The sequence below is a fragment of the Astatotilapia calliptera genome, chromosome 19, assembly GCF_900246225.1.
Source record: "Astatotilapia calliptera chromosome 19, fAstCal1.2, whole genome shotgun sequence".
NCBI lineage: Eukaryota > Metazoa > Chordata > Actinopteri > Cichliformes > Cichlidae > Astatotilapia > Astatotilapia calliptera.
Window position 1 is genome coordinate 14,387,506 of NC_039320.1, and position 17,293 is coordinate 14,404,798.

Consider the following 17,293-nt stretch of genomic DNA (forward strand, 5'->3'; position numbering starts at 1 on the left):
TTACCACAATACAATGTATGAGGTATCTATTGGCATTGCCACAAGTAGGACAATGAAAACAGGAAATGCCAATGAAATTGACATTAAATACATAAAATAAAATACATAATAACCTGACACTGAATAAAACCATCTGTGTGAGGACCTGGGCCTGCAGGCGACCCTGAAAATCGTAGCCAGACTTTTTCTACACCAATTTTCCACACTAATTTCCTGTGGGGCCCCTTCCTCCCTTGCTCTTGGCCACCCTGTTACAAAAAAAGATGAAAAAAAAACGTGGAAACGCCCCTGCTCTGGTGATCTCTTAAAATTTTTCATTCTTTTTGACTGAAGCTTCTGCGATTTAAAGAGGTTTGGATGTGTAAACGGTGTTCAGGAGTGCACCTGTAGGAAAAGAAAACAGGGAAAGAAGGAAGCGGATTTCAGAGTGGTTCACTCGTGGGCGGTGCTCGGTCCCGTTGTTCTTCATTTGCAGTCTGCTGCTCTCAGTGCTCAGTTTACCACTGGTTGCGCACGTGGACACATTACTACTCCTGCAGCTCCACGCGCGCGCACGCTCAACGAGCTTTTTGAAGCGCTTTTTTAAAGCTTTCCCTGTCCGGAGCCCGATGCTGTCAGCTGGTCTTTCTGGGAAACTTTTGGTAAACTTGCAGAGTATGAGCTCTGCATAGTTTCGGTTCCTGCTCTTATCTGCCCCCCTCCCTCTGTCTTTTTCCCCCGTCCCGCGCGCTCTCCGAGCCTTTGTGCAGAAGTATGGTAGATAAAGGTCCCTTGTTGACCTCTGCCATCATTTTTTACCTGTCCATCGGGGCAGCCATTTTTCAGGTGCTAGAGGAGCCCAACTGGAACCAGGCTGTAAAGCAGTACAATGCCCAGAAGGACAAAATATTGGAGAAATATCCGTGCTTGTCCGGGGGGGATTTGGACAGAATATTGGAGGTATGGACATCTTCATTCAAACGTTTCATTCTGTGTTTCACAGCTGCATGAAGATAACTTCCTGTTTAGTTTTACTGGAAGGCACTGGACACTTGAGTGTTTATTGAGCCCCAGCTGGTTTGTAAGCTTTTACGACACAAACCTCCTGGCCTGATTAACCAGCTGCTGTCAGACTGGCTCGCGCAGTTTCACTAATATATAAATTCACTACTAAACGGTGCCTATTTTTAGTCCTTTATAAATCATAAAGCAACAAATTTCCACGAGAAATTGATGCAGGGAAAAAGCTTAGCAGGAGAGATAACTTAGCTTTAACTGTTTACATGCTCCCAATCTTAAAATTTACAGGACCAGAACTCATGTAATAATTATCATCAAACCGTCTTATTATCTTTGCTGGCGTCCTGTTGTCCATGCCTAATGATTAGGATAATTATTTTATTACTTGTAAACGTGACAGTGTATCTAAAGCAGTGATTATGTGGGTGTGGATGTCCTAATCTGTGACCTCAGATCTTAAAATCTGCAGTACTTGTTGTTCCATTTACTTTCTTGTCACGGTGGCAGTTTCTTTACCAAAAAACCGGGGCCACTGACCTCTGTGGTTTCCCCCGTCAGCATGGAATGACCACAATATGTCAACAATCATGTAATTTTTTTGTTTGTTTGCCCCACGCAATGCTGTTTGTTCATTTACTTTGACTGCCAGAGCTTTATGACCTTTTGGTTTCCATTTGTTGAATCTGAACTTGGAGGGAAGTCCTACACTGGAGAAGAAGAGTGCTGAAACAAACTGTTTGGCCCGTATTTGCAGTTTTCTAGCTTCCTTGAATCAGCCAAAGATCCAACTTCATCGATTAAAATGGATTTTTCATTAATTGCATTTGGGCCCCCCAAAACTGGGAATAACCCATGCTGGCTCAGCATGGGTTATAAGACTGAACTCGTGCTCCTCATGAGAACAGCAAGGCAGCTGGGCAGGGGTTGATGGTGAGCTGAAGCCACCAACTGACACCTTTTCTTGGCATGCAATGCTCCCAGCGTTAGAAGTCCTTCCAAAGGATCACCTGCAGAAACGCACTTCTTCTAGAAGGATCTTGAAGACCAAAGCTTCTCCTTTTGTCATCTTGACACTTTAGATGAGCTAAACTGTGAATGAATTTGTGCTGTGTGAAAATGAATGCTCAAAGTATGTTTTATCATCATTACATGCTTTATCACAATCCATAGCAGTCATATTTGGGACATATTCAGGCTACTTGTGGCACTTTCAGCTCTGTTTCAGTGCAGGAAAGGGGTGGAAGGGCCTGACGCATCCTGAGTGCCAACACACCCAACAAGTGGCCGATATGATCTCTCAGATTATTTCAGAGTTGGGAGCATCAATAAAGGCCACAGAATACTCCCATATTTGGGCCAGGCATTCATTGTTTTCTGGGACGCATCAGAGAAAGGAGAGAAGCCTCACCATCTGCCAGAGGTGAAAATTTAGATGGTATCTGGGTCCTGTTTCTCACATTTTGCACTTGGAACATGTCTCAACCTGTTTCTACCCCCCCCCCCCCCCCTTCCAGTATTGGGGGGATTCTCCCCCCCCTCTCCTCCTTCTGCTTCTTTGTGGGCAGTTGAAAGAGTCTCAAACAGCCAAAACCCCTGAAGCGGCCAAATCTGCATATGAATGTAGTTGAGAATAATATGGCTGAGAGATTTTGGCAGTTTCCCTTTCAGCAGCAGCTGCTGCTATAAATCAGCTGAGAGTGAGAAGTTTATTTGGTGTTAGTAGCTGCTCAGCTGCAGCAGAAATGACTCCTGCTTCTGTTTTCTCTCTGAAGTCTTAGGCAACATGGGGTGTGTGGGTGGGTGGGTGGGTGGGTGGGGGGTCACATTGACATGTTCCCCCAGCTGCGCAGACAGTTGTTCTCCTCTTGTGGTATTATGTTTTCTCTGTTGCTGTTTGCTGAAACACCTGCTGCAAAAGCATTACAGTCATTTTAATAACAAGATTTTTTTTAAGAAGCAGATTCTATTAGATTTCCACTGTGGAAACTCTGCCCAGCTCGTTAACGATTAAATCAAATGTAAGCAAGCTTAACGAGAGACTGTAACACTATTGTAAAAGTTCTGTTTTATTAACAAGGAGTTTTACTATTAACTGCAGGAGCCTTGAAGTGGTCACAGTTTGCAGATTGGATTTTATGGCCCATCAAAGTTGGCTCTTGAGAGGCTGCTAAAAGTTCAGCAGGGGGGGGGGGTGAACATTATCTCTCCCACAAAAACGACTGAAGTTTCCTGAAAGCAGTAGCTGTTATAAGAGAAGTGGAAGCAGCGTGCTTTCTGTTACAGCCCAGAATAAACAAGAGGAGGAGGAGCTGAAATTTACACATGCAGGTAAAAAGTGTTCTGAGCTGCATTTGCAGCAAGTGGTGTTTTATTTGCTCGGGTTTGGTTTTTATCTTTAAGCAATTATGGCACAAATAGAAGCACATTTTGTTGTATTCTTCATCACCACTATACACTAATCTAGTAAGAGAAAAGATGTACAATTTCCATGTGTAGCCCTGAGGCCTGTGCACACAATATTAAATAAGTGTTAAAGTTTTTAAAAAGTGTGATGCATATTCTTGGTCTGCAAAATGAATCCAGTGCCGTAATGTGGTCAATCAGCATTCTTCTTAATGGCCACCCAGGGGGTAACGTACGGGTGTAAACAAAAATCATATTGTACAAAAGTCTGAGAAAATTAGCTAAATGAATCTACAGGCTTGCAAGTTTGAAGTCTTATGCAATACGATGTGATATTAATTTTAGATCACATTATCGTCAAGAGGATGTGATTTATGACAGTGCTAACTTGAGATTGACAGTTTGCTACCATATGAATATCTTTTAGTTTGCCAGGCAGGTTCACACCTTACTTGTCACCCTCAGCTCGATGTTTCAAAACCTGCCTTCTCAAACCAGTCGGTTACATCTCAGTGGCTATATCCATCTTTTATGTACAGTCTGCAGATTTTAACCAGTTACGTCATCATTATCCTGCCTATCATATACACTGAGATGGCTTCTCGATCACTTCAAACTGTACTATGTAGCACAACAGGTAACAATTTTAGGCCTTTTCTTTTTAGCCTTCTGAAAAAAAAATCAAGAAGTCAGCCATTTTTAAGGTATGTGACATCTCTTGGAAGAAAATTTATCTTGAGATGAAATCATCCAGACTGGAACGGCTTTGGTGTTAAGTCATGTTTTTAGAAGTCTTTCATTACTCAGAAGCCCCTAAATAGTTTGGTAAGAGGTACAGCTCAGTTGTTACTCCCATTGGCTGACGCTATAAATCTGACTCCCCACAATCCCCCCCCCCCCCCCCCCCCCCCCCCCAAAAAAAAGAAGGGGAAAAAAAAACACTCCACTCAAACTCTGTGTGGTTAGAATTCTGCAGTAAAATGACTTTAAATGATCTTGGAAAAAGGTGTCCACTTCCTGAAAATGCAAGTGAATTACAGGATTTTTGTTTGTTTCAAATGACTGGCTCCAGACAAACATACAAATTGTAGTGCTTGTATCCTCTGATTATCTGCTGCGTTGCCAGGTTAACCTTCAGTCTAAGGTGGGATTATGCTCTGTTGTAAACATGGAAAACTGCAGATAACCAGACCAGTGGTCACTCTTTGAAGTCCACTTGAAGAATGCATGTGTAGTTGGTGCTTTAAAGTGCAGTCTCTCCATGGATGAGTCCGAGTTTTAAAAGAAACTGGCAGGCACACAGCCATCCACACTAGCAAATTCACTAACATATATTTTAAGATTTAAGTATTTTTGAGTCTCTGATGGAAAGGTTTTTTTTTGTTTGTTTGTTTGTTTGTTTTTCTCTTTTTCTTGCTAAGAAAATTGGTATTTTTAGTTTTGGGGGGGGGGGGGGTGTCTTTTTTTTTTGAACTTTTAAAGAAAGAAATTTGAGTCTGAACAAGACGTTTTTAGCGCTTTCACGTAGGACGATATACGTTGTCTTGATATTTATTTTTTAAAGCCATAAAGTAAGAACAAAAAGAGTTCTTAGTCAAAGCTGTGTCCCAGATCTCACACAGGCACTTTTATTAACATACAGTGTAGATGTACATGAAAAAAATTACTCAGAAATAAATTATCAGCATTTATTAAATAATAATGCTCCATAAATAAAATAATGTTTTTGTGCATAACAAAAAACTCAGAACTGTGCAGTTAAATCTAAACTAAAAGACGCTGAGCATAATAACAAAGACCGATTTCGCAGCTGCTCTGTTCCCAAGTTCTACTGTGTGACTGACAGCCTTGAGTTTGAAATCCTCTTTGCAACCATGTCTCTTACAGGTGCCATTTGTGGTCCGTATATGCACACAATACAGTAATATTACGTTGAAGCACAGTACGTATCACTCCACGAGGCTCCTGACTACGATAGCCGTAATGCTCCGACAATCCATCAAGTGGTGCGACTTCGCAGCTTACCAAAGTCGTACTAAAACATTTTTTGACAGATTGCTGAGCACCACATAAAATCGGTTCGAGGTCAGTAAACACAACCAGAATTCATACATAAGGCTCGCTGTCGATTTTTGAGAAAATGAAAGGATTTTAGGCCTTGCAGCCCCCGTGTGTGGGAGAGACAAAAGTAGACGAAAGAGAAGCAAACTTGCGTCTCCACAAGTATAATTATGACGTAACATAGACTATCGATTTAAACTATATTGTTATATCTCAAATAAAAATATAAAGATATATTTAAAAACTCGATATATCGCCCAGTCCTGCTTTCACGCGTTTGGCAAGAAATTCAAAAGAAGCAGAAAAGAGAAGTGGCTCTCTGTTTTAGGGGACAGCTTATTTTGTCATGTTCCTGGAAATGTTGTCCACCGGTCACTGACTTGTGATAACCAAGACTTGGTTCCTCATTTTGGAAAGTGAAGAAATCACAGGGTGCGGCCCTGTAAGTTTCTGTAGGGTGTCGGTGACTCCCTTTAGGTGCTCTTCAAAACTCATACATTAGTCTCCAGGAGGTTAAACTGAGCTGAGTCCCAATTAAAGCCAGGATTGTTCTCCATCATGGGTGAGCACATGATTAGTTGTAGACACTGATCTAAAGGAGCCTTGAGTCTTAAATATTTGTACATTTTCAAGTGTGACATAAAGTTGGTAGTTGTTTGCGCTGACTAACATTAGGGCCAAAAATATGGAGTCCGGACTCATTCAAAAACAAAATCAAAACATGTGATTATCTAGTGCTCTAACAAATACAGTATTCATTCTCTAACGAAGCACAGCATCATAACATCTCGTGGAAATGGGATCTGTTTGTTTGTGTACATGGACAGAGGTGCCAGTGGGACCAAATTTTTTTTTATTTATTTATTTTTTTTTAAACTTTGGCCATGTTTAATATGAAAACCTGCCGTTTCACCAGGATATCTGAAAGAAAATGTGGGCAAGCAGAGTAGTTCAACAGAAATTTGTACATTAAGGTTTGAGGGTTGTGTTGTGCAGTAATAGCATGGGGAAACCCTGCTGAAGCAAGGATTAAATAATCTGTAGCGTTTATCCAGATAACGGCACATACTATACAGTGTCTGTACATGCTGATTCAGCATTTAGGTCAGTGCAGCCTCTCTCCAGATAAGGCCTGTTTCCTCTGAACCTTCAGTGAGCCTGGTTTAATTTACTTAAATACTAATAAACTCAATAAATTGGATAATAAAGAACGCACTGTGGTGTCAGTAAAGCAAGCCTGCTTCATGTGATGGTAACAACCTAATTCAAAGCAACCACTCACAAATCTTGATTTCACCATCTTGGATATAAAAATCTTTTCACTTTTACTGGCTTACAATTTTATTCCCCTTTTTATACATTCATTAAATCCATGAAAAAGATGGATAGTCCTTTTTTTCCTTTACTGTTACTTCATTTATCCTAAAAAAGTTTGAAGACGTTGTTGTTGTTTTTCCTCATGCTTGGATCTTTGGTTGCAGTACCGTACATGCAGTCAGATGTCAGTACTGTTACTCAGATGCATTGTTTGCAGCTTATCTGCCTCTTCCTCAGGAATAAATACATAATGAGACAGAAGAGCTTCAGTTTCTTCATTAATTGCAGCTCAGAAAGGGCTTTTGTACACTGCTGTTTGCTTCTGTTGTACTGAAAGTGGAAAAACACAGAAGAGCTGGAGTGGCATGTTGAGCTGCCGCTGTCCTGATAACAGTTTGTCATTGTGGAGGGTTTTTTTTTTTTCTTAACTGTTATTTTTGTTATCTGTGTCCTGCAGCAGAGTGGTAAACCTTCAGTTAGTTATACAGAAATGAAAGGAGCTTTTAGTAGAGGAGTGAACTGTGTTCTGTCATGCGATGTGTGTGTGATGAGTGTTAGTGTTGGGCTGGGTTGTTTGTTTTTACTTTTTTTTTGTGACACAGTGGTGTAATTTGAAATATTTAAAGATTTCATCTCTGTCTTTTCAGTGGACAAGATTGTAGCTCTGAATTACAAACAAAAAAAATGGCACACTGAAAACGTGAGACACAGAATTATGCTCTTCTCTAATTTTGGTGAAACAGATAATTGGTCCGGGAACTTTACGTGAGAGACACAAATGGTAATGTTAGTTATTTGTATATTGTGACGTAAAACGATGCACTCTAATGCTTTCAATAGTTCTGTCATTAAAGTCAAGGTGTGGTTGCTCATTACAGAAAGCGCTTGTTTGCATAGAACTGGGCTACTTTCAGTTGAAATGGAGTTGAATACAGACTTATTACATCCATCAGCTCAAGATGCATTAACATAAAGCTACATTTCTTTTTCTTTTCTTTTATTGAGGTGGAGTTGTTTCACTCCTTCTTTTGGGTGTTCAGGGGGCTGGATTAGGATGGTCCATGGGCTGATTCTGGGCCATGGGTTTTTGTTTGTTTGTTTGTTATGTGAAAAAGGTTATGGCAAGGGGTGGATTTTTTTTTTTTTTTTGGATTTTTTTTTTATTTATTTTCCTCTCTCTCTCATTTTGTGAATGAGGCAGTGGGGAGAGCGGTCGCGCACAGATCTCCATTTGGAAGATTTGAAGATATTGCCCAACTCCACAATAGTTAAATTTGTTTGTTCTTTCTCTAATTAATAAGCAGTCTTTGATTCCGACCTAACTAAAAGTGTGCCATTCAGAATTCCTCACATAAAACTTTATCATGATAGAGAGGCGTTAAAGCATGTTAAACCTGCTTAAAGTTACAAGCATCTTGCTGTCATTAATGTTATAGTCCGGTAATGCAATGAAGTCTTTGTGTGGTTCATTTTATTGAAAGCAGCATTTTATTCATTTTCCCTCATTTAATTTGTCATGTGCTCTGTGTGCAAATTGGGGAAAATGTAGTTTGCTTAACAAGATTTGCCAAATTTCTTTTTATTTTACCCTTTTTTTTTTTTTTTTTTTTTTTTTAATTTGTGCATTTAGAGATAAACGTTTTATAAATAAACTTTACATTCTGTGATCACTTTATTTGCAAAATAAGCTGCCCCGTGGGAGTTTAATCTGTGTGGTTTAGCTACTATTTGGACAGTGGCAGACATGTGATGAAGCCAGTTTAACAGCTTCCTCCTGAGCTTGTTTGGTCCCGTTTTGACACAAACACACTTTTGTGCTTTTTGCTCATTCCTCATGCTCATTAGTGACCTGAGGTGGCCTCTGGCTGACCTTTTAACCTTTCACGGACTTTTAGCTCTGCAGAGCTTGTTCGAGAGAAAGTTTAGTTGTGGAAACACAAGAAATTTGAAGACTTGCATTTTCAGTCTGCTTTAATTTTAGATGTCATCACATTTTCTATTTGACTGACATACACCGGAGGTATGTGGTACTTGCTTCCATGCGTCAGCCTTTGCTGTGCTCATTCCATTCAGGTGAATCAGTAGCTTTATATGTGCTAAACTTGAGCCATGTATATCTGCCAGACAGACTATGAACATCCTCAGATCTTCTGTATAATGCGAGAATGAGGTGAAGAGTTCACATCAGTTTCAGAGTAATGAACGAATCGCTTATTATTTATTGCTTCATCTTGAGATTAAATATCCACCATGATTTCCAGAAAGTTAGCTGTGTTATTAGAAATGCCATCACTCTGCATTAAAGCAGCCCAAGCTATCAAAGTCTGACAAAGAACAAAAACCAGACAGGTTTTTCAGGTCTAAAAAGTGCATTGCTCAGATTAGAGCTGTGTTTGTTGCGCATATTAGATTCTTGGAGAGTCGTCGTCATCATCTAGAAGATGACACGTTATATCTGTATCTAGAATTTATAAGGTTAAAGAGACCTTTGTTGATCAGCTGAATAGGTGCATTTTTTTTAATACACTCTATGACACAGCCTTTGAAAAGATTAGTGAGTAGTACTGTGGAACAAAGCACCTATGTGGGAGTCTCTGTTACACTTTCTAACATGATTCACATGCCTGGTAAGCTAGCTAATACCATGTGTTTTTCCCATCTGTTCATTTAGAGGCTGCAAAGCATCCTTCATCTTATTCAGGTTCCTCAGCTTGCTGGTTTCGGTGCCACCTGTTTTGTTCATCGAGAGAGGAGATCTGTACATAGATCTCTCCACCCTGGCAGCTTGCGTAATAGCTTTTTAACATGTGTTAAAACTTTCTAGTTTTTTTTGCCGACAGTGCAGCGATTGGGGATATGTTGCACAAGCATGGATGTGCAATGCATGCAAGAATTCAAAATCCTCAAACTTTTAGGGATCCTTTGATTGTGGGGGAAAAAGTGGACAAAAGTGAAAGAAAAATGGATCGCACTGTAGTCGCACGCGAGTGTAGGTGTACAGCTCTCCACTCAAGGTCAGCAAAATAAAAAGGATGATGGAATTAGCATATTTTTATACGTGCCCAAAAAAAGGCTGACCGTAGACTTGACCAAACATTGTTTATATCCAGCCAATTAGCCTGTTTATCTGTGACACATATTCTAAAAATCCTCTTAGATCCTAAACTCTTTTTCCTACCTCTAACCAAGAGGAGTCTGATACAATTAGGGATGGGTATCGTTTAGGTTTTATCCGATACCGGTGCCAAATCGCTACTTTTGAAACTGTGCCGGTGCTTAAACGGTGCTCGAACCGGTGCTTAAAGAATGGAGAACACAAACTTTGTCCAAAAACCTCCCATGTTCAGCTGTTTTGTTTTGTTTTTGTAAAAAGATAACAATGTGTGCCTTTTCTGCAGCTATGGGGCATATATGGTATCACTCTTGGCTGGAAGCAGTGCTTAAACAATGGAAAAAAAACACAAACTTTGTCCAAAAACCTCTCATGTTCAGCTGTTTCCCACTTTTTCTTTGGTCATTTTAGCCTTTTTGGCCAGGGTGAAGGGAGTATCTGCTATCAAACAAGAAGACAGCCGCATGTAGCTATGATGATGTTTGCTAGTTCACCTTACATGCATTAATGTAATAACGTGGTTAGCCTACTCAACGTAAATTACACACGAACAACATGAAGCTACTCACGCAGAGAAGAACGGCTGCTGCTGCATCATCATCCTCATCATTTCTGCTACACTGGCAGGGCTAGGGGCCAGGACTCTATTCTTCGGGTTTTTGGGGGATGTTGCTCCGGGTCCGATAACAGGCAACCCACCCAACGTGCACAGTGTGAGGTCTCGCAGCAAGCTATCAAATACGGCGCATTTCTCGGCTTTTAAAAAAAAACCGCTATGCGTCGCCAGGTGTTTCATCAGTTTCGAGGTGTTACCTCCTTTGACAGTATCACAGTATCAGCTTAAAGCACTTGTTGCAGGCTGCTGAGTTTGCATCTTTTGCTGTGAAGTACAACCAGACTTTTGACCGCTTCGCCTTGGACATTTTTAATCTGTAGCTCTGCTCTAACTGAACGTACGTACCTGGACCCGCCTACTATCCTGGGAAACGTAAAATGATTGGCTAGAAGTGTATCACAGCTCAGGAAAAAAAAGCACCGAAATAAAGCACCGAAATGTGCGCTGCTTTTCGGTCTGGTTACTACCGTTTATGTCAGACACCGGTACCCATCCCTAGATACAATACTACATTTTCTTTCTTTTATGCAGGTAGATTATTCTCTAAGTTAGATGCTTGCTCTGATCATCTGGTACATGCAGTTGCAGTTCCTGTAATCAGTTTTATGCAAGCAAAATTTAAGCCTCAACATGGCCAATAAGTAGTTTACCTCATGCATATAAATGTAAGCAGTCATTAGATGTGCTGGGTTGCTGGGAGGATTGGCAAAAGTGCGTAAGCGAACAGCAAACGACTGAGGTTTTTCCTCTTTAATTTCTAGTCATGGATTGAAAACAAACTTGGTCATCACCGCTGTCATCCTAAAGCCCAACAGTCCAACTGTGTTGTTTCAGAAGACAAAAGACTGGCCTCCCCTTGTTCTGGTAATTACAGAGGAGAACTGTAACAGGCCTGTTATTATTAGAGAACCAAGCATCTTTCAGGACTTGAGGGCTTATGTGAATTTTGCCAACGCCTGCACATTTCCCCCCTTTTCAGCCCTCTGGGAGAGAGAGCGTGGGGTAGTGCATTGTCCCGGCACACATGGTTGGGTGTTTGCTAATTCCCAGGAGGAAAAATTCAGTTTTTGTTGTGGTTGCGGATGGACACGTATGGTTGGGGATGATTGATTAAGCGCCTTTTGCCTCATCATCTGGATTTCAAAATGTCATTGAAAGAGTTGGCTGACATATTCCACACATAACTTGGTTAAACCGGGTTTTTGGGTCTTGGGAAAAGGAAAAACAGTCCAACAAAAGAACTGCTTTCAAACTACCTGATCTTTTTAATGCTGCATAATCATGCGATTATGAAATGGGTGTTTAGGTTTGCAGTGCTTGCCTTCCTGTTTCTCTACCAAAGTAAGCAAAGGCTTAGACTTAGAAGCCCTCAGGTTAAAGATGAGTCTCAAGGGTGCCAGAGTGACGTTTAAGCTCATCAGTAGTACTCTAGATACTGTCAGCATATCACAGGAAGGATGTGCTAGAAGAAACGCAGGTTGCACAGGATGCACTTCCTGCGTTCTTGTACTGAGCTCGGTGGACTGTTTTCTAAATGCTGGTTGATAGCACCCATCTGTTGTTCTATCTTTAATTCTCTCTAAGACAAAGTCCAGCCTTTTCTCATGCACAGTCTATGTTTATTGTCCCCAGGTGGTGTCAGATGCTGCAGGCCAAGGGGTCACAATAACAGGCAATAAGACTTTCAATAACTGGAACTGGCCAAATGCCGTTATCTTTGCCGCTACAGTTATTACCACCATCGGTAAGTTCTTCTGGATGTTTGACAGCTGGATTTATAAAACGGATGCAGGATCACTTTAGAGCTGGGCTCTTGGTGGTTTTTATATTTTAAATGTCTTTATATTTACACTCAAATTTAATCTTAAAGGAGCACCGTGTAAACTTAGAGGACAGTTATTAATGACACCAGATCGTGCTCGTTTGTATCAGTCAAAGCGACGAGATATACAGTCTGTCCTGTTTGTAGTGTATGTCATGCAACCACTTAGAGACTGAGCCGAGTATCAGCATATTGACGGCAGAGTTTACTTGGACATTGTGAAGCTACTGATCTCAGATGGTTTTGTGATTATGTAGCCAAGTAACAGATTGATGGGTAACAGTTTGCTGTAGAAAGCCAGTTTTAGTTGCTTTTCTTTGTTTTGTGCCATTACGTGATTTCTAAAATCAGTACTGTAGAGTTAAATATTGAAGTAATTTGGCAAACTAGTCAACTAGTGTTTCCACTCGGATATGCTTTTTCTTTTGCTGGTGATATCGTGAGCCAGCAAGCTTTTGGTGACTGGAAAATGGGCAGCTGAGTTGGTAGGGCAGATGCTAGCTAACATTTTAGCAAAATCTATGTTTTTAGTGTTGTCCTTTTAAGGACTTCGTGTTGTCCCGGGAGCTGAATGTTTGTTCGCATTTGTGATTAGTGAAGTGTTGCTCACTGTTGAAGCTGTAAGTGGAAGAGACACTTGGGAACAAACCTAAAAGCTTCACATCCTTTGGATTCCATTACACTGAATTTAGTCCAAAAGCTCTTGGAGGCAACAGAGCAACTTACAATCCATTCAGATGTGAACAGTAAAATTGTTTATTGCTTGAAAGTAACATTACATCATGCATTTTTATACGTTTCAGCAGTGTGCTTATCTTCAAATTGTAAGAGATGCTCAAGTGGCGTCTTGGAGTCTTTTATAACTTGCTTACCTCTAATGTAGGACTCTCAAATCCTCTTAAATTATCTTTGCATGTTTCATTAAATGGCCTCTTGTTTTCTGATTATACAACGCAGGACATTTCAGGGAGTAGTCAGGAACCAATAGGTTGTCCAAATGTAAGCATGCTGTTAGGAATGATAATAAAAGTAAATTCAAAGATAAATCAGAAAAACAAATTATTTACAAATTAGCCAACAGGAGTATCAGATGTTGTAACTCTGACGGTAGTCAGTCCGCATAGTTTTGCAGATTTGATCATGAGCCACTTATTTGTATAATACAATGGAGGTTGTTTTGGGGTTTTTTTTTGTTTGTTTGTTTTTTACCCCCCTCTCTCTCTCTCTCTCTCTTAAGGCTATGGGAACATTTCTCCGAAAACATCAGCAGGACGTGTGTTTTGCATCTTCTATGGCCTGTTTGGTGTGCCCTTGTGTCTTACCTGGATCAGTGAACTGGGGAAGTTTTTTGGCGGTAGAGCCAAGCACCTGGGCCTATTTTTAACCAAAAAAGGCCTATCACTGGTATGCTGATACTCCTTTTTTTTTTTTTTTTTCCCCCTCACTCCCTTCTTTAATTTCTTTGAAAAGTACTTTAATCTGTTGTTCAGCTGAAGTAACTTTTTTTTTTTCTTCCCTCCAGAGGAAATCTCAGTTTACCTGCACGGCTATCTTTCTTCTTTGGGGTGTCCTGATCCATTTAGTCCTCCCGCCTTTAGTCTTCATGTCTCAGGAGGGTTGGAGTTACATTGATGGCTTGTACTTCTCATTTGTTACCTTGACCACAATTGGATTTGGAGACATGGTGGCAGGTAAGCTGGCTTCTAAAATTTAGACAGTTAAGTTAGTATAGTAAAAGGTGCCTCTTGATGACCTTGAACTTCAATGCAAATCACTCACACTGTTCTTTGTCCATGCAGGTGTGGATCCAAACAAACAATATCCACCTCTGTATCGTTACTTTGTGGAGGTTTGGATTTATCTAGGCTTGGCCTGGCTTTCTTTGTTCTTTAACTGGAAAGTTCGGATGGTGATTGAAGCCCACAAAGCCCTGAAGAAACGCCGCAAGCTGCGCAAGCTATCTCTCGAAGAGCTCCGCCACTACAAAGAGTCTAACAAAGTTTCCCCTACTTCGCCTCCCACTCTGAATGATGTCAACATTTTCAGCTTCTTGTCCAAGAAGAAGGAAGGCTACAATGACCTGATTAAACAGATTGGCAACAAAAAAGATGGCAGCAAAACGGTCTGTAACTCTAAAGAGATCGGTCGCTCGAAGAGTTGCACCGATGCTCCTATGTTTAACGGCCATACCATCCTCAGCCTGGACCGCTCGCCACGTCAAAAGAGGCGCTATAGCTTTAGTGACTGCGTCACTGTTGCATTTTCTAAGTCTAAGAACTACCTCCTGGGCTCAGACAATGGTTTACTGCTAAAGGAAGATCAGGTGGAGGGTGACCTAGAACTAAACCATGATCAAATGTTTGAGAACCAGCTTGACAAGGATGTGAATCTGGAGAATGGAGGAGAGAGAGAATGTGTATCAGTCGGTCACAGGGCGTGGGACTCCAAGGAGTACCATTCTCTAATGTTCCAAAATGCCAACATCACCTTTATCGACGAGGAGAACTTCCTCAGCAATAACTCTGAGGAGCTCGAGGACGACGACGACGATTCTAAAGCAAAACTCTCCATCACCACGTGCGACGAAAACATTGAGACGAACTCCAAGGAGGAGCAAAGCTCCGAGTCCGAAGGATCTGTCTTCACGAGTGACGGTTCAGAACACAGCCACTCGTACGAGAAACTGGTAGAGGAATATGCAAAGGAGGAAAACACAGACTCCTGACACGTGAAGGCAACACACGTGAAGCATTGTAATGTGAAGTGTTTGAGAGGAAAGTTGCATTGCACTTTGAAGGGGTCTGATCATGAGAAGTCAAGATCAAATTTCAAATCAAACTCTTGAGCACGTGTTCTTTGTCTTGCTGAATCTGAACTGCAAAGTACGTGACACATAACCCCAGGAGTATTTAACGACTGATCTGTTTCTTTGTTTTATACGGTTTGGAAAAACTCTAAGCAACATTTTGTCATGTCCAAAGAAGCAAGTATTTCTTTGTTTTGTTTTTTTCTACTTTCACATGGGATTTCTTCTGATTTCCTGTATTTTCATGTATTTATAATCACCATATTGGTGTTTTGTTTTGGTTTTTAATATATTTATTCAAATGAAGGAAAGGGTAGCTTTTATTCAGTGGCTACGTGGGTTTATGTTTCCCGTTGCACAATTCCACCAAGTGAGGATAGACCAAAGTTCATCCCAGTGCACATTGTTCTTTATATAATCTGAGCCAAGCATGTCTTAAAAAAAATGAAGGGCCAAATCTTATTGCTGTGTCTGAGATTTCAATTTATTTTGACTGTAAGAAACAGATATGACTGTACTCTGCTACACATGCGTCCTAGAACAAACGTCTTTGTGAACAGACTCCAAACTTGTGAAGTTGTGGGGCGGTGTTGTGGTTTTGTGCACATCTGTTCGATCCCTCCTTAGGCATTTGCTTCCTAAAGTTGGTATTTTGACTTGGGATGGCGCTGCCTGACTGGAACAAGCCTTTAACAGTAAAAACATTCCTCCTTACCACTCTTACACGATTTTTATTTGCCATGTAAATATTGGCTGAAGGCCCGTCAGTAGCCTCAAACATGGCTCGGGCTTGGGACGCGGCCTTGCTACTCATGTTTGCCTTCGGGGGGCTCGCACTGCCGTCAATGATTGAAGTGCCACTTGTGAAAGGGAGCCAAGGTTAACTCGGAGCAGATCGATCCTCTTTGACGCATGTTTCAGCCGTGCCTGCACAGGCCTGTCAGTTGTTGATGTCTGATGCGTCTCAGCCTTAATTATTTCTGCCTTTTTTGCACGTGAACTGGCACACAAACTTGAAACAGTATTACTCCGAATGGTAAAATGGCAGAGATCCAGTGCCACAAAGGGCTACTTTAAATCTAAAGCCAACTAAATTTAGTAAAGTTCATTAAAAACTCATAAAATACACATTAAAACGTTTTGTTTTGTTTTCCTCATGTAAACATGAAAACTGCCTTGCAGGTGACCGCCATCACCTGAAATGGCTTTAAATCCACTGTGAAGCAGTAGATGAACATCACTGTAACATCTGTTGAATGTGACTCACTGAAAAGTTCTTTCACACTGGGTGAAAGAAGATGAGGAAATAAGTTCTGCTTCCTCTCTTGTGTTTCATCAGAGCCACTTTTTATTTTTCTTTCTTTTCACATTTTCTGAGATGTGTTAGTGCAGCATTGGTGTGTGTGTGTGTTTGTGTGTGTGTGGACTGAATTTCTAGCAAAAAATGATTACTTAAGAACAAGTTAGGTAGATTTAGGGCCATTGTTCATTGTTTCCTTCCTAATGTTGCTCCATGGTGTAATAAAACTCCATTATACTCGTCTGTAAGTTTCTTTTTGTTATGATTAAGTTATTCATGTTTTTGTGTAAATTTTGTATATGAGTTCTGAACAAAACTGTATATTTCGTTAAAAATAAACACTGAATGAAATCTTGAGGTTTGTTTGTTTTTTGTTTTTTTTTGTTTTTTTTCCCCCTCCATTTATTGGACTGGTAATGCATTGATGTCTTTTCCAGTGGTGGAGGTATGAGGTAGCTCTTAGTTCATGGTTGGCTGTGGCCATGCATCATATAACTGAAAGAGGGAGGGGGGGGGCATTTTGGTGCAGATATTTTAAGTTTTTGAATGTAACTTTGCACTGCCCTTTGTTTTGAAGGGCATTTCCTCTGCGCAGGTAGTAATACACAGTTCAAATTATGCTACATTTGTAAACCCTATTTTCACAAATAAGGAAAAACAGTTGGATACACCAAATATCCTTTCCATCACTAGCTGCATTCCAAATGTTGTAGTCATGGGTGGTTTAGGGGATTAAATAGTCCTGTATTTTTTGTGTATGCTGCCCAAAAATGACCACAAATCTATCCTGGTCACCCCACTGTGTGTGTTTTGTTTTTTTTTGGGGGGGGGGGTTTCCTGCTCATATCATGAAATGA

The 17,293-nt window shown here is 40.7% G+C and overlaps 1 protein-coding gene across 1 annotated transcript; it reads left to right on the forward strand.

Annotated features, from left to right (window-relative positions):
* Positions 1-343: 343 nt before the first annotated feature.
* Positions 344-16,679, forward strand: kcnk5a (potassium channel, subfamily K, member 5a). The gene is made up of 5 exons (XM_026151369.1): positions 344-939; positions 12,141-12,252; positions 13,568-13,734; positions 13,853-14,021; positions 14,130-16,679. The coding sequence occupies exons 1-5, from the start codon at positions 754-756 to the stop codon at positions 15,053-15,055; spliced, it is 1,560 nt and encodes a 519-aa protein (XP_026007154.1). The 5' UTR covers positions 344-753; the 3' UTR covers positions 15,056-16,679.
* Positions 16,680-17,293: the final 614 nt, after the last annotated feature.

Coding starts and splice junctions, on each gene's coding strand:
- kcnk5a (XM_026151369.1), top strand. CDS start 754: ATGGTAGATAAAGGTCCCTTGTTGACCTCTGCCATCATTTTTTACCTG. Junction 13,735..13,852: donor CCAAAAAAGGCCTATCACTG/GTATGCTGATAC, acceptor TCTTCCCTCCAG/AGGAAATCTCAGTTTACCTG. Junction 14,022..14,129: donor ATTTGGAGACATGGTGGCAG/GTAAGCTGGCTT, acceptor TTGTCCATGCAG/GTGTGGATCCAAACAAACAA.